Source organism: Haemorhous mexicanus, chromosome 1 (assembly GCF_027477595.1).
Source record: "Haemorhous mexicanus isolate bHaeMex1 chromosome 1, bHaeMex1.pri, whole genome shotgun sequence".
NCBI classification, from domain to species: domain Eukaryota; kingdom Metazoa; phylum Chordata; class Aves; order Passeriformes; family Fringillidae; genus Haemorhous; species Haemorhous mexicanus.
This window is the reverse complement of record NC_082341.1, coordinates 60,990,230-61,012,235: the sequence shown is the minus strand read 5'-3', so window position 1 is coordinate 61,012,235 and position 22,006 is coordinate 60,990,230. Positions and strand designations below refer to the sequence as shown.

Below are 22,006 nucleotides of genomic sequence, written 5' to 3'. Positions count from 1 at the left end.
AAATATATATACATATTAGAATCATTTAATATAATTTATTTCTTTCATACGTCTTTATACCACACACATTTCACTGAATACATTTCAGACAAATACTTGCTCATAACTAGCTCACAGCTGCAGCACACCTTATAAAACATTTTTGAATGAAAAAGCTTTTTCTAATTTGCAGCTTTTGACTCCAGCAGCTTCTGAGACAATAAATGCCAATTATTTCTCCATCAGTGATTTGCGCTTTTTAAAACAGGATAATCACTGTGACTGACCCAGCACTGCCACAGGAGGGACCGAATTAATATTTTTCTTTCATAGCACAATAACACGATTGAATGAAATCCTGAGATTATCCCCATTCAGCCTTTCCAGACTAGATTTCCCAAGACAGTCTCCTATCAACACATAAGCAGAGTCACTGATTGTGCTGGCTGTCTCCAGGCAGTGAAATTCTGTGCCCCCGACCCAAAGTCAGCCAAACTCAACAGTCAAAGTTGTGCAGAAAGGAGGTTCCTTCCAAGCAGACTGAAAGCTGACCACAAGCAAGAAGACAGATCTGGGAAACTGCCTGCAGAAGCACAACACAGGTTCTCCCTGGTTGTGTCCTTCTGACCCTGCAGCTGCCTGTACAGCCCAGAGCCCAGCACAGCAAGGGCCACCCCGTGCCCAGGGTGCAGCCAGGGAAGAGACAACACTGCATATCAGGACCTCAACTACTGCTGCAAAAATTCTTTGCTTTACTGAACCCACATGTTTCCAAGCTAACAACTGATGGGCACATTTGGGTATCCAATGAACTGTGGCTTCTGAGATTGCAAGATATGTAGCCCAGCTCTGTCCTACTGCCAGACCTCTTTGTTGGACCTGGGAAGATTGTGCCATGCAGCAGCTCTGACTGAAAAGAAACTGCTTCTCCATGGGGTTTGAGCAGCAGCTGGCAGTCAAAAAGGGTTACTGCCAGGTGATTTTGAGAAGCCTTTGCAAAAAAACTTTTGATGATGAAGGGCAGTTGCTTTATTCTGGAGCAGGGCAGCAGACAGGAATGCAATACTGTCCCGGATCAAATCAACCCTCATGCAGTCCCAAGGTTAACACAGTCCTTGGGTAGGACCATACACCTACCACTTGGCCACCGACCTTACAGAGGAACACTCTTGTCCTGGTTTAGGGCAAATTTGGGAGAAAACCTCCAAAGGCATTTCCTCAAGAAGGCAAACTCAAGTGGCCCCTCCCCCATCTGGTTTGGGAAAAGATTTCCTTAGAGAAAAGTGGAAAAAACCTGTTTATTTAACAGGCAAAGCATTCATCAGCACAAAAAATTGAACAATATTAAACAGTAGAACCTCTTGCTGCTCCAAAAGAGAAGACAAACTCAGAAAAGTCCCCTCTGTGGGCTGTAGCTCAGCTCACTCAGTCTCTTATCAGTCCCTCCAGCGCTGGAAATGTTGCGGCCCTAGCCTGGCCTGGTGGGCCACAGGTGTGAGCTGCTGGTGCTCCTCTGGTGTTCAGTCCAGAGCAGGTTTAAACAGGCCCAAGAAAAAGAAAAACCACAGTCCAGGGAACTTCTCTGCCTCAGCTAGGTAAAACTAACTAAAAGCAAAGGAGAGCTCTGTCCTGCTGTCTGTCCGTGCTGCAGACAATGCAGTCCAGCAGCAGGATGCGGGGGAGCAAGGGCAGTTTCTGATAACAAACTCCACACTTCTTCTCTCCCCCTTTTCACTCTCAGAACCAGTCTTAAAGGTGCAATACTTATTTCTGGGCTAAACAAACGAATGGGGATACAAGAATCATAAAGTCACCCCAGGACAACCCTCCATCCTCCTCCTTTGGTGGAGGGAGGTCAGATGGGATTATGAGGAGAGCATATTAACAGCAGTGCCTCCCCTCAGAGGCTCTCCCCACACCTGCACAAAAGCACACAGTGCCTCCCTACAAAAGCTGCTGTCCACACAAGGATGTGATTCTCCCAATGCACTGACCACTGTGTGCAGCAGTGCAGCTGCCAGATCCTGAGCCAACCTTCCTGCCCTTTCCACTGCCTCCTGTTGAATACCACCATTTCTCATGAGTGCAGTTTATTAGAAAGAGAAAGTGGCTGGGAAGTAACTATCCTAGAAGGAGTGGGGACACAATGATAAATGACAGAGTAAGTTCCTGTCTGTATGCTTTTTGTCCCAAAACAAAAGCAGTTAATAAAACAAGGAAGGAGCATCAGATCCCAACCGTAGTATTCAGCAGCTCTGACTCCTAACAGGTGGTAGAGGTGAGGTGTTCTGGATGCCAAATCTTGAAATATTTTACCACATAATATAAAGCAAATTTACAAGTGATGCACCATCTTTTAATATCATAGTGCCTTTTTTTCTCAAATACTCTAAAGCTCTTCAACTTTGAGGCAGCTTTTGTCCTTTTTCTAAGATAATCACTTATAATTCTAATCCACCCCAATATTTAAAGTAATTAAATTACTTTTACTAGGTCACCTGACAGAATTAGTTCAGTTCTTGAAAAGAATGGAGATTAAGTGAATATTTATTTGATAGGTATTAACACAATTCATTACAAAGCACTTCTGTCAAGTTTGGTACCATAATTTATATAACTACTACTGTACTATTTAGGTTTGCAACCATTCAAAAATACTTAAATACTTAAATGGAGCTCCAAGTTTCCATAAAGCACTCATTCCAAAAGTAGTGAGGTGAATTATCAAAGAGAACATGATGAAAATTTCTGCTGCTTTGACTAGCTTAGTTGTTTACTCAATCATAGAAAAGTTTCCACCCATCACCCATCACCCATCACAAGGACATATTACACTATCTTCACTCCACAAAAGCTGTTACTCAGCATGCATCTCCTTTCTATTTTTGTTGTTTCCATTTCTTTCCAACTTCTCCTTTGGTCCCTGCTCTGTCAGAAGAGAGAAGGAAGCTACAAGACCTAGTAGTAATAATCCTACAAAAAGAAGGAAAATGAGAAAGGAAGGGAAAAAATGAAAACTTTAAAATAAGATGTGAGAAGCTCTATTCAGCAGAACAGAGATATCAAAGAACAACAGACTCATTCTCAGGAGGACTACAAAGCACATAACTGTGATTCCTTCACTCCAGTCATGCTCTGTTACAATAAACGTAACTGTCTAAACTGCATATGCCCTCTGGACATTTACCTGACACAGAGGACATTTTCAGTAGGGGACTTTTCAGGCAGTAGCAAATGGAAATACAGGGTGAGATGATAGGACCCTTTCCACAACAGACTCCTAAAGGATATCCTGGCTGCCACTGCAGCCACCTCTCCCATTTGGCTCTCTCATGGCCCCTGGTCTCCACGTTTGTTTACCGGGAAATGACTGCTACCTCAAGTATGAGATGTCCTCAACTCCTCACTTAAACAGGTGTTACTGGGGGAGAGGAAGGATTGTGGGTAGTGTGGCCTTTTTTCAGAAATAAGAGTATCAGAGTCTGGCAGGATACTACGATCAGATGGGGCCACATACTGAGACCTTATTCTCCATTTATTTTTCAACAGTTAACCTTTATGAAAAGACTTGTTTGCTAAATAGAATTAATGTATCAGCTGCTCTGTCCCAGTTCAGAGACAGATGCATGTTACAGCTTTTCTCAGCCAAGCCATGAGGATCTGTGAACAACCACTTCTCTGTCAGTAGTGAAGGCTGTGATCTTTATCAGGAACACAGACAGCACTCCTGCACAGGGTGACAGAACTATTGTGATTTAAGAAATTACCACCTCCAAACAGGATGTGATGATTGACCAGAAGGTCACTATATAGAACAGCTTAATACTCATTGCTCTGCCCATTAAGCTTAAGTCACAGAGACACTAGAAACTCATTTCTTTTTCTTTGCCACTGAGGCTTGCTAAGAGCATGGCTGGCAGTCAGCCATTTTGGCCCGGATCCCCAATGCAATTGCTTCTGACAGTGTAACCAACCACACACATGGTTATTTCTGAGCTGTAAATAACTGCACAGAGCAGTGGGAATCAGCTAACCTGGGCATCAGCCAGCCCTCACCTGGTAAATACCCATGCAAGTAGGCTGGCTGCACTGTTACATGCTCCCTTCAGCGTTCCCCTAACTGGGGTCTCTTCTTGATATGCTCTTAGAGAAGTGGGCACAGGAAGGGAAGTTCAGAGGAAGTATTTCCGACAGTTCCTTCACCAGAAGGCAATACACTGGGAGAAGTCACTCACTCTCACAGGAGGAACAGCCCAGTAATGCTTACAGAACATCCAGTCAATTTAGGATTGCATGGTACTACAAAGTGTGTATGGTACCTGCAACATATATAAAACCACAATTTAACTTCATAAAAAGAAAGAGCACCAGCATATGTGTGAATATCCTCCCACTGCAGTACAACAGCACAAAGTTGTGCATTACTTCATCAGTGCCCAGACCCATCAATGTCCAATGCCACATAAAGTACTGCTTCAAGAGTGGAACCAGAGAGAGGAATGCATTCTGGAACCGTGGGCACAAGTGATAAGCAGCATGGCTATGCTTGACCTGGTTCTGTTCCATGACAAGGAAACATGAGCTTTTATGCTATTTTCTCTTGACTAAACACAGCACTCTTTCACCAAGTAGTCTTAGACAAGAATTCTGCAATTCTATGCTTAGCAGTTTACAAAGAACAAAAGCTAAAAGCCCAGGCAAGAAACAGCAAAACTGAAACTCTCATCCCCAGGAAGGAGTTAAGGAAAAGCAAAACACTACCAGTGCCCATCATTAATATGGCATTATGATTCACAGATGAAAAATAGAAAAAGAAAAAAAAAGTCAAACAAGAGCATAAAAACTGTCTAGATAAGCCAGAGACCAGATAAGTTGCTTTCTGGATATCACAGGTACAGAATTTTCCAAGTTGCTTTCTGGATATCACAGGTACAGAATTTTCCAAGACAGTGAGCGTATGAAAAATACCCCAGTATTTTGGAAGCAAATCCTGACTCATTCCATACAAAATGTCTGAAGCATCAAAGCAAATTTCTGAACATTTCAACATTGCAAGTTAGAAAAGATCTCAGAGTAGCTAGTATAAGCATGCTCAAGCCAAACAAGTAAAGCAAACCATGTGAACGGAGGACAGAATTGTTTTCATTTGGGGGTGGCATGCTTAATTGTCTTGACCAAAGTAAAAATTAACTCAGCAAATTTTAAAAGGAATGCAGAGAAGTCATAATGAAACAGTGGAAGAGATGACAGTCACAAATGATCACAGCACTCTGTGAACTGAATTTGCTGCTGTATTGTTTCTACAGACCAGTGCACTGATGCACCACAGAGAAGGTTTCCTCTCTCAAAAAGCTTCACAAGTTGCCTTTGTAATCTTAGTGTTACCATTTGAGTTATCCAATAAACAGTGTGAAAAAATAATCTGACTTAATGACTCAAGAGTGGGCACAAGATTAAAATTTTCTGTCCCACATTTTTACAGTCATGACTGTAAAAGTCGCATTGGCGCTTTTGCAAATGTCAGTTTCAAGCTCTGACACAAAAATAAATACTGATGTCATTTGCTACAAATGTAGTAATGGATTATGAAGAAGTGATGAGCAGATATGTGAGGAAAAGCTAATTATATGAGTTACACTGATAGTTATAGGCTGCAGGCTCAAAATATTTTCATCCTCTTTATTACTTTTGATATGCAAGATCTCTTTAGACCATTTCTAATTACTGGTGTAGTGCGGCTCGAGTAGAACTGCAACACGTTGCTAATGACAACAGCAGTGGTTTCACATGTTTATTTCACTAGAACATGTTTCACCTTGGAACTCTCCAGCTGGACTTGGATAATGGGTCAGACTTCAGAGGCGTCATGGAAGTCTGCCTCCCACTCCACTGCCCACTGCCTTCAGCAGTGCTGCACCGGCTTCTACTGACAGAAAGTCTACTCCAACTGCTGCTGTGTTTTGAAGTAAAAATTGGAGAGATGACATTGCCCTTCCTGGAAGAGCATTCCCACACTGCAAAGACAGCCCCCACGAAGGCACACACCCGTGTTTGATGTAGGACAGCACCGTACCTCATTCCTTCTGTCGATCTGTTCTGGTAGTTGCGGTACAGCTGGGGGACGCCCAGCATGGCCTCAGTGAACACAGCAAGGAAGCCCAGCGTTTCCACAAAGAGGGAGGAGTCCAGCCACAGGTAGGTGATGTAACCAGTCACACCAGTGAACGTGAGCACGCACTGCACGTAGTCTGTAAACTTGCTCCAATGCCAAAAATAGTTCAAGTCAAAATCTGCAACAGAACAGGAATGCAAGAAGAATTAAATATGTTTTCCCAACCAACTCAAAGGTAATCAGGGTGAAATTGAGAACTGGGAAGCATGAGGGAGGCACAGTCCTTGGTGGAAGGGGTTAGTAGAAAATGAGGGATAGGATTAAAAAAATTAAAACAAAACAACCAAACAAACACACTTGCAATCACCCCCACCCCCCAAAAAAAATCCCACAAAACCAAGAAAATTTTATAAAAAATAATAGTCCTGATTTCAAAAACATTTATTTTGGATGGTGTTCAATAAAGAAACAAGAAAACAAGGACTAGCAAGACAACAAAGTGTTTACAAAGATAATTTTTTACATGTAAGCATTTAAAAAATACCTTCCTATCAAACATGATGGACTCTGGATACTGCTCTAGTGGAGCTGGCATAGGAAATGTTTCACAAAAACCTTCCAGTACTAATAACAGGCCCCAAGCACCGCAGTGCAAGCATTCTTTCTCTTAGGTCATTATCTCTGCCTTCCAAGTGCCTCGATCCAAGCTGCTTAGAAGGTCACCTGAAGTCCACAGCTCTGTTCCCTGGTGCCTTGCAGCTGCCTGTGGGGACGGGCAAGATGCCAGTGCAGCTGCTACAGTTTTACTGAGACAGGTACAAGACTGAGGCAAGATTTTCCCTGGAAAAAAGCCTCTCACAGACATCACCACTTCCACTTCTAGGACAAAACATTGCTCTTGCCTTTGCCAGCACCAAGGAGTGCAGGTGTAGCACCCATTTCTGCATCCATCACAACGAAACACTCAGCCACAGAATGCAATATCCCCTGTTGAGGGAAGGAGAGAAGGAACAAACTAACCATGGCATTTGCTTGGTACATTACAGTGTATCATTGGGAGATACCTAGAAGTTTTATTGATGAATAATAAAATACACAACACCACAGCAATTGATTGTATAGCAATATAACAACTTCTTTTTTAACAAAAATGCTACAATAACTGTTTGTTAGCAGGTGCTGTCCCTGCCTTCCTTTCATAGAAGCACCTACTTCAGACCAGCTGGACTCTCTGAACTACCAAGGTGATTAAGTACTGTTCTAACAGGGATATTCCAACCAGCCCAAAGCCATGCAACACACAGCACATCACTAGAAGATTTCCATTGCTGTCACTTCAGAAGTAGTCAAGAAAGCCACAGAAATAGTGCCACTGCTAACTCAAGAAAGGAAGACATCGACCTCCCCTGACTAACACTAACAGAAAATTCAGTGAGATGGCTCTTGGCTGCCTCTGGATACATATACACACCAAGTGATAGTTTTATATTCTGCATCTCTTCATACCTTCATATTAGTATCAGTCTGGCCCTCAGACACACTTTATTAGCTATTCTCTTTTTAGTACTTGTCAAATCCTCACCTCAGGACACCTCCTGAGGGCACCCAGCTGAATAATTTTATTTTGCCACTAAAGAGGAAGGCACAACTGGCCAGGAGCCATACCCAACCTGCAGCATTATCAGCCATTACCCAGAATTGAATAAAATGACTTGGGGCAAAACCACTGTCAATGTAAATGCTGACTTTCAGTATTTTATGGTAGTGGCTCCTTAGCTTCAGAATCCAGGGACACAAGACTAAATAAAAGACCCAGTGCTGGCACAGCCCAAACCACATGAGCCTCATGCATTTCTAGAGCTTTGTGAAGGCTTTCCTTTTTGGAGATGAAGGGCCCATGGTCCTTCACTCATTAAATCTTCCTACCAGCTGTCACATCTGCCCTGCATACAATGTTTTTCCTCCTGTGTTCTCCACATGCTCAAAGATTCTTTTCAAAATACCATCCCTGGACACCAAATCCTAATTTCCCCAATTCATTTTCATAACAGAAATCAAAGAACTAAAACTACATTGAAGGAACAAAAAGTCAACATTCCCACAGCTATTGTGAGGCAAGCTACAAAACCCACGGATCCATGCAAACACTTCAGCACAGATGAGAAAAACACTGTGGGATTGAGCATAGATGAGAAAAACAGGATTTCAACTGAAGCAGGAGAACTAATTACTAGTACAGAGACCCTATTTTGCTCAAAACTATCATGATGCTAGATAATCTCCATTTCACTGTACTAGTCTATAAATTCTGGTCTCTGCTATAAATTTCGCTTGGTAATATAGTTAAGAAAGAAGGGAAGAAGGGAAGAGATGACAAAAGATATAAGAGCAATCATAACCTTGGTAATAGTTTTGCAGAAAAACATCTGAGTTACTGTAAAAACAACCCAATATATAATCACTAATTGCTCTACCTAACAGATGTATTCTCCAGATGCAGAAGTCTATTTTAGGACACTAAACCTCAAAACACTGCATTACAAAAAAAACCCCAAAAAACGTAGAGAATGAAACACCTGACTTTCCATAAAGGCTGTTGTTTCTTTAGCCCTTCCTTGAACTGCTAAAATGTTTTGCCACAGGATTTCTTCTTTTTAACCAAGGCTAAAGTTTACTTTCTTTGAAAAACAGTTTCAAAAATTCAGAGGGGAAAAAAGTCACACACCCATCACTTCAAGATCTGGAAATAAACTCTGACTCATTTTTCCAAGTGGCTCCCTTCTCAAGGGGGTCCAAACACATTAGTTCTGCAGTGGAGTGATATGTTTTTAAAAGAAAAAAATGTTGATTCTGCTAAATACAGTGACAGGTATGTGCAAAAAAAAAATCTTAAATGCTTTTAAAAAAAGTAGTTTTAAAAACAGAATAAAATTCATGTGCATGCAAACCAGTCCTATTCCAAGAAGACAGGCAAAGAACACCAACCAATGTCCCAGACCATGTCATCTGATAACTGAACAAAGTTATACATATCACTGCAGATATTATTCCTGTTTGAAGAAAAGTATGAATAATAAATATCATATTGGGATTTTTTGCTCCCCCCATCATCTCTTTTCCTTAGAATGACAAAACAAGAAATCCCCTGTACCACCATTTATTTCTAGCAACATCTTTAAAACTGTCGAAGTTAAATGTGGATGCCTATCTTCCTACTCCCTGAAATGAGAAGGCACTGCCTGCACAGCTCACTCCATTCTGCCCAGTGAGAAATCCCTGACATGGGTTTGTAAGTACACTCAGCTGATGCAGTTCAGGCAGCAACTCCCAGTCACTAACATTCTGTGTGGATCAGAATTAGCATTACTGTGGTGAAAGGTACTGTATTTTATTACCCATGGCTGAGCTCTTTAAACCACCCAGTGAATTGCATTTTAAGCATGTTAATCCATTGATAGATGAGAGATTTATGCTGGAAAATCCTATTAATGCTGGGGGAAAGAGCAGCTCAGTAGGTTTTTTGTGCACTGACTGGATAAAACTCTACATAGTTCGAGGGTGAAGAAGGATGAGATTAAAAGACCTCCTCTGGAGGCACTTTGCATGTCAGAGATGAAAAATGTAAAGCAGGCGAGAGACAGCATTGTAAATAACAATGGTTATTACCAGTTGGGCCAAAATTCAAGTAGTAAATTCAAGACTCTGGTGTGGGATAGATGCCAAGTGACAGAAAGAAGAGTCCAGAGTATCAACTTTCAAGCGAGGATGACACAGAGGTCCAAACAGTTACATTATTTTTAGTCAAGAAACATTTTATACCAAGCCAGATACCATGCTAGTTCCTTCTGGGAAAGTGAAGCAAAGACTTTGACATCCTAAAAATTATTTACTGAAGCTCTCAATTTCTCTTACTAGTTGCATCTTATTTTGTGCCTTGACCTAATTCTGTACCTACATCCTTGCACTACATTCACTTACACTTGTCCTTAGACATTTGACCCAGCTCCTCCATTTGGTTGGTTCCTTCCTAGTTTTGAGGTCAAGGAAAAGCTCACCATTTCCCCTGCCTGTCTTTGCAAGGTGGGAGCTTGCATTTGAGCCCTTTGACAAGGAAATAAACTTTTCTTCTTAGGAAGGTTGCTGGTTTTACCATCTCTCCCACTCCTTACTGAATGTCATTACATCAGTCACTCACCCAAACTGCATCCTGTAACTAAACTCTTGACCTCTTGTATGAAAAGTACTGCTCATTAACTCCTAAGAGCACGCTGAGCAGACAGTCTCTACCCTGAGTGCCCTTCTAAACAGATGACTCAGTAGTTAATCCTCCAACCCCTTGGTACACAGTGAATTCTAATGTTCTGTGAGACTGTGGTGCTGTTCAAAGCATACCCAATTTCCATCATCTGGCTGTCAACCACCATGCATGCCCACCTGACCTGTTCCTGCCACACGATCAAAGGAGTCCAGCCCGAGCAGTCAGATGTCCAACGCCTCCCCCAACAACACTGCAATCCAAAATCTGGCTTAGATGCTGTGAAAGAGCCTGATAACAGTAATATATCCAACCTGGAACAGTTACAAAATGCAGTCATGGCTGGGAAGTATTTCAGATTATTATCCATGGTCTGTTTCTTGTAAAACGTACACACTGTGAAGATGCAGAAGCCACAGCCTGCAACACTCTGTGCTGCCTGTGGCTCTCAGCCACTGGGCTACAACACTCCCCCTCATTTGCTCTTCTGCTTATCTTCAGAACTCATGGTCTCTGCTGTAAAAGGGGTTCAGCTCTGAGCTGCAAACAAATACGCCGCTGCTCCTCATCCCAGCCCAGCTATAATAGTAACTCTTTGGGCAGCTGGAAGATGCAGACTTGTATCTCCAGGCTGACAAAAGAAACTGACTCAGACCTCTCACACTTCCAGTGAGTCCTCTAAGCTATACACAGCTCCTGCACTCAGCAGTGGAATCTTAAAAATAAATTCTGCCACATTCTCTAAAGAGGACTTGCAAAGCACCTGCCACAAGAGGTTGGGCCCAGGCAGTGGATCCTGAAAAGGAGACTTTTACATTTCCAGTTCTTCAGCTGCAGCAAATCCTCAGACATTTGCCTCAGGCATTATCTGTCTCCCTGGCAATCCTGATTTTAGCTGTCTCATCTAAAAACAGCAGCAGGATTGCAGAGAAGCAGGCTGGCTAGCACTCCTTACCTTGCTTATTCTGAGCAGCTCCCAGACAGAACCTGGGTTTCTCTGATGCTCTGTTCTGAAATTCTGAGAACCCCACAGGGCACCCAGGAAATAACTGGGGTGATAAGGGCAGTAAGACTATGCACGACTATTACTGCATGATCCAAAACTTTTTCTCTCACTCTCATCATCCACATACCCAGCAAGGCACCCTTTCCTTCCAGAAAGAAGGAAAAAAGGAAGCAGCATTACAGACAGACAGCGAGAACTGACACATTTAGATTTTCTTTCCTCCTTTTTTAAGAACTGACAGAAACGTGCAAATGCTGTCTGAAGCCAGCATTGCCACTCATTTGGACTGAGAAGGGACTTATTATCTTTCACTCATGGTACAAAAGAGAAGAAAGGAGAGATTAGCACAAAAAACTTCTGGCTCTGTCTTTTCGAAAGGACACTGTCTATAAACAGACAATGCTCTACATCTCCATTCCTTCAGGCCCAAGACCTAGAAACTTCTCAAACTCTGAGTTACTTTTAGGTATCTGCTCAGCCCTGTCAGCATCTCTCAAACATTCCCTTCTATCTGGTCTTCACACTGATCTGTACTCAAACAGTGTCTCTGTTTCCTCTCTAGCCAATGCAAGATGGGAGCAAAATATTCTGGAGGGTCTTGAACCTTTTCTGAAAATATCACCCCATCATATACTAAACAAATTACTCTCTTTCAATGAAATCCATTTTTGACATCCCTTGGCTCATACAGTGCCTTCTCTTGGCCACATCTAGACTAATGTCAGTTCATGAAAGCCACTCCTCTTAGTATCTGACTCTCCCTAAAGACCCAGCATGAGTCCTCTAGTCAACAAAAAGTAACCAGCAGATTTTCATGTGAGAGGGGGGGAAAACATCAAATCTTAATCACATAGAAAAAGGCTGAAAGCCTGACCCACACAAACCTTGAGGATTCACACAAAGAACTTTTGTTTTTAAAAGCTCAGTGGAGCTTTCAGTACTTGGTGGGGGAGAGAACACCTGAGATTAGAAGTTCAAGTGTTATGAAACCTCCTCTACATCAAAATTATCCCTAGTTCTCCTCAGTCATCTTCTCTAGTTTGAAGGCAAGTACCTGCCTTAGCTTTCTTTGCCTTATTTTAGGTAGCTTCACAATCTTCTAAAATCTTCTATGCTGGGTCTCTGTTTTGTCACATCAGGTTCATGTTTTTTCTTTCCTATCAGGATTATTACCCACTCTTCTTCCTCCTTCTCAAAAACACTACATGTAAGTGGGCTGACACTTTTTCAGTGCTATCCTGCCCATCCAGGGCTTCTCACTCATATGCCACACTGTCTCCCAGCACACACCTACAAGCATCAGCAACTGCTCTATCCTTCCCCTTTGGGTTCTGCAGGGTCCACTCTACCTCCTCACCAAAGGTAATTAGCAATTGCCCAGTTAAGAAACACATGTGAGTTACAACTGCTTCAGAAAAATCTGACACAAATGCACTAGTATATAGGAAAAAGTCAAACAATCCACACTCTTATTTCTTAATACCTTGTCTTTCCCATTAAAGTGCTATTTCCCTGATTTTATAGCCTTCAGTTTAAGGGAACCTTTGAATACCACTTAGCACAGTGGTCCTCACTAGAGATAATTAGCGATAACACCTATCTTGACTATTTTGTGGCCCTTAAAGAGCAGCAATTTAAAAGTTACAATTTATTCTGAAAGTTTTACCCCTGCTGCTAACAACACAAATGACAATAGGAATGAAAAGCCAAATCAAAATATTCATACCCTGGGCACCTTCTGTGCAGCTGACAGCCTTTGCTGTGCTATCTGCAGTATCATTTGCTTTGTACACAGCTTCAGTTTATGGGAGTCTCACAGTGAAGAAGAAAAAAAAAAAATGTAGAGAAAAATGCAGTTATATAAACCCACAAAATTAGGTTGACCTTTACCTCATCTTTGAGAATTTCCACTGTCTTACAAAAGGATGCAGAATTGTTTACATTAGTTGTGCTGCACTGATACCGGCCCTGTCAACATTTTAATTTGTGTGTTTAAACCTAAATATGCCTGCATGCACTTACATGCCTCTTCTTTACAGCACTGCTGATATATAAGCATGAAAAAGAAAGCAAAATTATAAAAGCAAGCAGGGGAGAACAAAGATTTTTTGTTTTAATACAGAGGAAGTTTTAGCAAGTGTAGTATCTGTGAAGAAGGTTCCAACTGCTGGGCACGGAAATTGCTGGTGAGCTGGGAAATCCTCATGGAGCAGTACAGCTCAGCTTAGCCATCTCTGAACATCACTGCAGAATGAGTGGAACCAACCTGGGGGCAGCCAGAAGCAAACTCCTACCCCAATCCCTCCAACAAAAAGCGTGCAGAAGAGTACTCCAGACCTCTCTTCCAAAGCAAGGACATTTCTCCAGATGGAAGATGCTTTTGAAGCAATCTTGCAGAAGGTACATGTTATGAGTAGAAAAGCTGTCCATTTTTTTAAAGGTTGCAGAGTTCACAAGTTAAACCAATTGCTGCTAAGCTGGAGTTCTAACTATTTGTTGTTAATAAGTTCATGTTGTAATCACCAGTTGTTAATAGTTTTTCTTTAATTACCTGTTGTTGATGGTTAGAAATGCCCTTTAACGAGGATCACCTTGGTTCTTCCTGGAGGATGGCACCCAGGACTGTGAGGAGGAGGTGACATCGGGGTTGGCATGCAAATGAAGAAAGCCCTCACCAAATCTAGCAGAAAAAACCTCTAAAAACAATGAGCCACCACGGAATTAAGAGACTGAAGTGATGTTTAGACGTGAGGAACAGAATCCAGTGTCTGCTTTTTACCTTTCACCCTAACCTAAAAAGACATCAGCTAGAAAGAGGACCCCAAATGTCAAACTGAAAAACTGTGAATCTCCTGGTGCTCTCGTGAGGATGGAAGCCCCAGCTCTGCCTGCAGACCAGCGGACACAGCTGCACTCCTCCTCCTCCTCCTCCGTGCCACTCCTGTGAGCAGCAGCAGCGTGAGCATGACCCATTGGCTCTTCCCACCCGAGCTGATTTTTAATAAAGGCATTAAAAAGGAGAAAGATCTCCTGCCCTATTTATTTCAGTACACATGCAACCCCCCTACCACTGTATCTTGTGCAACACGTGCTAACCAAATTCTTTGCTTTCCAAGTCCAGCTAAGAGAAAGCACTGGGTCTCTGGTGTACTAGTACACTTCTGGTGTACACTTCTGGTGTACTAGTAGGCCAGTAAGAGTAGGAGAAGGAAAAATGACAACCACCACCACCACACACGTGCCAATATTGCTACAAGAGCAGTGCACTTAACTTACGGCTAGGTATATCTAAATCAAGGTACTTACAGCACTATATTCCTCCTGTAAAGACTCACATCCTCAGCAGCATCACTACTGCAACTCCCTACTGTGTTACTGCTACTCTTGCCTGTTCAGTATAGAAGTCTCTCCTTTCTATTCCAATGTACTGACTGTTCTTCTTAGTCACTGCGTTCATGAGATAATCTCAACAGCAGGCAAAAGTGGAAATTATGACCAATGAAGGAAAACAGCCTAATAACTAGGCAGATCATGGGGCTTGGAAAGCCACTGGAATAAGACAGCTGTGGCCCAGAGGTTTCAGTGCTACAGAAATAAGTTCTGTATTTGAAAGGTGGTGTGAAAGCAGCATGAACAGCTTTAGAAGCCATGTGACTCAAAAGAAGCATGGACCCCAGGAGGAAATCCTCCTCTAAAGTTGCAGCAGTGGCAGTGAAATGGAAAGCCCAGGGAATGCCACAGCAGTTTTGATGACTCTGGGCAGCCGCTGCTTTCACTACAAATACTCCTGATTCTGCTCACCTCCTACAACAGGAGCATCAAAAACTCCACAGCAAGTCAAACTAAAGAAGTGCCCCAACCCTTGACCTTCAAGGCAGAGCTCTGAAGTCAGGTCTCTGCTCCCAACTGTACCAGTGATGGAGGCGGCAGATAAGAGATAAGCTCACTCTTCTTTGGGCCAGATACGCCTTTCTATGCTAACTATAGAAAGAGACTTCTTTTTCTGACAGCAAGATAAGCAGGGATGATGAGAATGTCACAGCAAGAAGAACATGTAGTACCAAGTTTCTATTTCTACAATAATTTTAACAATATTTTACACTATCATCTGCATAGTTTATCGAAGATATCACCCACAGCCTTAGCAGGCAATATACAAAGGCCTCCAAAAAAGACTAAAATGGAGTAAGTTAAGCATTGCAGAGCAGGCAGCCTTGACTCTAAAATTCTTGTAGCTGGGAGCTATAAACTCTATATGAAAACAGTTTAATTTATTTTGAATATTACTGAAACTTATTATTTGCAGCTTAAATCTCAGAAGATATCAAGACTACTATAATATTAGAAACAATATGCCCTTTCTCATTTAAAGACTGTAATTAAAGAAATGAATAAAAGTTCTTCTAAACATTACAAAACCAAGCTGTGCATTAGACCAGATGCAGTTTGACTCAGATTCCACTGTGCCAGAGATCACAATGCCAGGTTGATGTACAATGCAGCAAGTTACTCCCAGAAACTCTGGAAGTAACTGCCAGGTAAGACTTTACTTTTTGAACTGCAGATCTCTAAGAAAAAAGCTGATAAGTGATCCCTCTTCTTCAGCCTTGTCTGATCTTACCTCGCCTGAACCCTATCTCCTCTGTTGTGAAGACACCACAAAAAGAAAGCATTTGTGATTTTTTTTCAGACACTGAAGTCAGACGATTACACATTCATAAATGCATGCATAAGTATGTTCACAACACAAAGCTAAACACTCTTCATGAAAATACAAACTCATCTCCTCATTTAGGATTTTTGGGGGCAGGTTTAATCCTTGTTTCCTAGGTAACCCACCACCAGCCAAGACAAATTCTAGCCCCCAAACTGGCCCTAGTAATTTAGCATCTAAACAGAAGAATGCCCTGTGAAGCTGCCTCATTTGCTAAAACAATGTGGCCTGCTAAACATCTCTTGGCCATTACCTCAGTTAACCTCAGAATAACCCATTCCAGTATTGATAGTTGAACACTTTAAAGTTATCACAAACATGGAAGAAATTATAGGAAGTTTTTATCTCTTTTTTTCACTTGCCTCTCTCCTCTGCCCAGTCCCTGTTACACATATGAAAGTGTCAGACAAGTTTTCTTTAATTATCTGAACACTGTTACAAAGATGCTAGTATCTCAAAATGATGGCACACTCTACTCCGTTTCATAGAGCTTCCTTTCAAATATCCATTATAGTTAATAATAATAATAGTGTAGGCTGGTGAAAAAGAATCCCATATAAAAAAAAATTATTTCTCGATTTTTGTTCTATGCTGGAATAAAAAGAAAGACTTTGGGAAATGTGAGGGAGGATGAAGAGAGAGGCAAACATACAGATGAGATCTAAGAAATGAGTTTAAACTTTTAATGTCTCAGATTGAATTAAGGACCTACCACCTAAGTTTTCCCATGTCCTGTGGCAGCGGGTCATGAAGCTATTACCCACCCAGGTCTGGAAGCATCTCCTACATTCTGACCAATTTTGACCAAATTCATTAAAATAATTTATGTATGTGTGTTTGGGAAGATGTGACCATTCACTGGTGACAACCTTCATCACCAAGAATCAATTCACAAATTTCAGGCCAGCAGTAGCAAAAAAATCTGAACTTATAACTTCTCATTTACTACAATAAACATCATTTAAGTGTAAAGGTGACTATGGAAATTCATCTGCTATTAAAAAAAAAAGAATATATATATATATATATAGATAGGTAGATAAAGTTGGCAGTAATTCCAATCTCCATGCAACTTTCTAGAGAAAAGGGAATAAAAGGATTTCTGGTAGCAGATTTTCCAGAAGCTCTGTGCCTTCAGTGTCCCCTCACAACCATTAAACTAAAGCTCAAAGCTCATCCTGCTTACAAGTCTGCACAAATTTAAATTACTGTATACGGGCACCAAACAGCAGAAATTTCCACTGCACTAGCAGAAAGAATTTACAGGACAGGAGACCAGTAGAGAGTTTCATTTGAGTGCCTGCAGACTGCCTTACAATTACAGCACTTGTAACTGGAGGAGTCAAGCAAGACAGAGCTTCCCTGAAACACAATTTCCCCCTCAACTTCCCAGCTGTTTAGTGTGACCAGAGATAAATCCCTGTTTTGACAAGAGCAGCATTTTTTAATATAAGGTGCACTTCTGAATACCACATTTTCTGAACACCTTGTGCCTGCAGTTCAACGCTCCGAAGCTACAAACCCTTCAAGACACAGATCAAAAGGTAGTTGATTTAAATAAGTGGCTCTATAATGAAGAGTTTGGTGGTGACATAGGTGTGCATTCACAAATTGTTCCAATTTCCCAGCAGAAGTTTAAGTTCCTCTTATCCCTCTCAACCTCTAACTGTTCAGTTTAGTTCCCTGAAGCATTTCCCACTGAAGCCACAAAATGTGTGCTTTTTACTTCCTTTTTTAAAGATTTTACACATAGAAGAAAAGAACAAGCCTGCATTTTAAGCAAGACTGGTTCACTTATTTGGTTCAAAACATAATCCCACAAACTGTTCTGTCAGTACAAGTGAGGGGGCAAGAACAAGTGGGGGAAAAAAGAGGATCATAAATGTCTTCAGCATTGCTGCTAAGCACCCTGGCACACAGCCATTGCTAGAGTCAAAAGACTTTGGCTATTATGCCCTTTTACAAATACTTTTACTTTTAAAAAGGACAACAAAAGACCTTCAAACCAAAACAGGCAGAAGAGAGTGCACTGGAAGTGTTCACCAGAGAGATGACTTTGCCATTACAGGGTGCCATCCTTTTATCCCTGGCCAAGTGATTCTGGGATTTGCCCTCCACTGCTGTTGTCCCTTTCACATTGTGTACTCAGGAGTGCAAGGGATGTGGAGAATGATGACAGATGAACCATAAACAATGCGCTGCAAACAACAATCCTATCCACAAAATCCTCACTGCATTTCTGAGTTTTGCTGTGAAGAAACAGTGAATTTCTTTCAGGGCTGATCAGTTCTTTAACATCTACTGTACACAAAAATTAAATTAGCAACTTGTGTACAAGACTATTTTAAGCCATTTCCATATGAAGTTTGCTCTATTCCCTAAGTGCAGTTACTTGTTCTACTACAACCTACTCTCAACAGGGGGTGAAGAAAGGCATCGGGGAGTAAATAGCATCTCTGAAGATGAAGTAAAAGATCTAAGGCAAAAGACATTGTCTTAAAATAACTGCTCCTGATTTTTACATGCCAAGGGGTGCAAAGACAAGAAAGGGCAGCAGTGGAAAACACTGACATAAGCAAGGAGTTACTGCAAGTTTGTCATGGTATGTATAAATGGACAAAAAAAATGGGGGTGACAGGAAGCAGAGAATGTCAAGACCAGCAACTGTTTTTTTCCAAAGGCTATACAAACTGGAGATAAGGGGAAAAAAATTACCTACAACTGCAGTTTGTGACACTTCCAAAGCAACCTACTAAAAAGGCACTTTAAGAAAGGAGAGGATGGCATAATTTTTCTTATTGCAGAGATAAATGTCAGGTTTTAAAGCTTACCTACACACATGCGCACACACAAAAAACCACAGCAAACTTGCAAGGGCTACTGAAGTGTGTGTAACACCAAAGCAGTCTATGTGTTTTAGAAACAGAAGCGCTGGTCCTGATTTTGATGGGAAAAAAATCCTGACACTCATACCTTACTCAAAGAAACAGAGATGTTCTGAATATTTAAAATGTTCCATCTCCAAAATTCTCTTCAGACTTCTGAGTTGCAATGGGTAATAGTAAAAAAGACAGCTTTAAGCAGCTTTTCAAAATAAAAATGTTTCCATTGAATACTCAGGATCTGTCTTCCTTTCACAGATTTCTATTTCTCCATGGAATCGGTCAGGATGAACAAGACCCTTTTTTCTAAACGTAAATGCAAGTAAAAATAAATCTGTCAGAACTGAATTCTGGGATTTGGAATCTTTCCCCCACCCATGGGATTGGACATAGGATCCTGATGCAGAGATGTAATGCATACTGATCACACAGCAAAGAGAAAGTAGGGCACATAATAAATGCATCTGAAAGGAGACCTTCATAACTTCAGGAATAATGGTGGCATAGTTGCTCCCTCCTATAGCTGCTCCAGTTGTTTCCTTCCCACATGGAGGGAAACATGCTGTTTACTAGTAATCCAAGTGTTAGGAGGGAGACTGTGTACATCCTGCCCCTCACCATAAATTCACAATTCACTAAAAAAAAAACCACCTTTTCTGCTGCTGATTTGAGACCACACAGGAAGCAGCTTCTCAGGAAGAGCTAAGTGACATCCTTTCCTCCCAACCTTGCTCAGTGTTATGTCACCTCCTCCTACAGAGACTACACACCATTCTCTTAGTTACAAGGTAACATTCTGAAGCTAGAAACATTTGCTCTGAAGCATAAAACAAAATCAAATTTTGAAATGTGATTATGCACCCCTTCTGATGAGGTCTATATTTGCCAGCCTATTAACATCACTTAAATCACTACTGCATACCTTTAGTGAGTCAAATACTACATCTGAAGAATTACTGGCTGGTGCACTGGAGCCAGAGCTTAGAAGGCTTTGTCTGCTTCTGCAAGAACAATTTTTATAGGTATTCAGTTTTGCTTAGTAAAAAATATCTCATTTATTCTCACAACAAGAAACTGATGGGAGCTAACATCTGCTTTGTTCTTGTGTCTTTGAAGGGCAACTGAGAGTATAAAAGAATGAGAAAAAAAGAGTAAATCAATTTTACTAAAAATCTATCTGAAAATAATATCCACTTCATTTGTTTTTTAAAAAGAAACATTTCCACAAAATGAACCTTCAGAACAAACACTGCAGTTCATTTACCTTTTTATAATTTAAATTAAGTCATTTTGCACTTCTATTTTAAATCAATTTTCAACCAAGCAGCTTGCTATAAGTAGAAGTAATGCAATATTTGACCATTTAATTAATTTTTTAAGATGGTAAGAAATGTCATTTAAACAGATCATTATTAAAACACAGTTATTCTATTTACACGTATCACCACATGAACCAAACTTTCTTTAGTAAAGACACAAAATAAATTATTTTATTACCATATTTCTTCCTTGGTAATTTAAATCATTATTTGCAATGGTAGCTTCAACACTAACCTTTCTTTGCACTAAGAGAAAAAAACCCATACTTTCCTCATCAGCTTTAACGAAGCAGAGTGGTTGCAAGTGAAAAGGAGATGGTTTGGGCCTTGAAACAGGAACAACAGTTGGTGGGACACGACTCTGAAGTGAATTCAGGAACTGGTATGACCTATAAAGTAATCCTTCCACCTTAATTCTGCCTGTTCCTTGACACTATGTCCTGTACAACCCTCCAGCAGTCTGGCTGCAATCTGCAATGTGGCTGTGAGCCTGCACTGCCCTACACTGTGCTATCACACCTCTAAATGTCTAAATAATTTGCCCTAATATCTAATGCAACCTGAAATAATCTATATCAGGTGCATGCAACAGTAAAAAGTATCAAGCTGGAAGGCAGGGCGAAGATGATGTATTGCCTGTCTCTGAAAGTTGACTGTCACATCTCAGTGCAGATGAGCACAGTTGATGCATAGGCCAAATCTGCTCCACTGCAGCATTCCCATCAAACAGCTTCACACTTAATGCCAAGGTCTGCACCATCTCCCAAATAATGCCCACCTCCCCAACACACAGGAACAGAACTGATAAATAATTTGTAAACAAGTTTCTTCTCTTGAGCAGTCGTCACTCTTTGGGCATCTGTTGACTGCCAAACAGCAGAAGTGACAACTTGGCATCCACACCAAAAAGGTGTTTGGTTTGGTGTTTGCTCTTCAGCACACCTTGGTTCATAAAAAATTATTCCAAAAATAAAAGTAGATAAAGCCAACTGTGAACTTACTATTGCAAAAGAAAATCAGTAAGTAAAACTTCACGAGGCAGGCAGCTTTCCCTGACACAGTGCTGATCTCAGCACCACAGAGGGCAGTATTCATCTCCTCAGACTTGAGATCTGGAGTCCAACCCACCAGACTAAGCCTCAGATTCAGGCCCTTTGCAATTCATGGGGAGAGACTGGCTCGCCTCCAGCTTCTGCAGGCCACTCAGCAAGTCATGGATGGACCCAGATAGGATGCCTTTTCCTGTTATGGAAAACACTGAGATTTCAGATGTTTCTCCATCCCAAGTCAGGAAAAAAAACACACTAACACTAAAAGATGGGGAACCAGCAGTACCTAAACAGCCTAAAGGTTTAGGATGCAGGCTTCAGGCTCCCATTGAGGGCTCTCTCTCCCATCTGCAGCCTGGCTTATCAAGAAACCATCAGAGCCACTTTGCTCACACTAATAAACTCTGAGTTATCCATGCAAGCAGGAGCCTCCATGTCAGTCTCTTGTATCCCATCCAAGTGCCCTGATACTGCTTTGCAGCCTGTATAACTGGAGTGCTCCACTCCAGTCTTTACAGGGCTAAAAACATTCAGGGGCAGAGAAACAAACACAAACTAAAGGGCCAATGAGGGCTAAACAGAGCCAACTGCATGCACCTTCTCATGGTGGCAACAGGGGATCAAGAACACACAGGAAAGCAGGAGCACCTAAGCCCCCTGCCCTAATTCATCCTTTCTCAGCATTCACAT

At 41.4% G+C, this 22,006-nt stretch overlaps 1 protein-coding gene across 3 annotated transcripts in view; it reads right to left on the bottom strand.

The window, feature by feature from the left end:
• SLC66A2 (solute carrier family 66 member 2) overlaps window positions 1–22,006 on the bottom strand; it is a 67,597-nt gene that overhangs the window by 17,240 nt on the left and 28,351 nt on the right. For all 3 annotated transcript variants that reach the window (XM_059851136.1, XM_059851144.1, XM_059851155.1), the window contains one exon: window positions 6,053–6,269. In XM_059851136.1, the coding sequence (XP_059707119.1) occupies window positions 6,053–6,269 (217 nt within the window). The remainder of the gene's footprint in view (window positions 1–6,052; window positions 6,270–22,006) is intronic.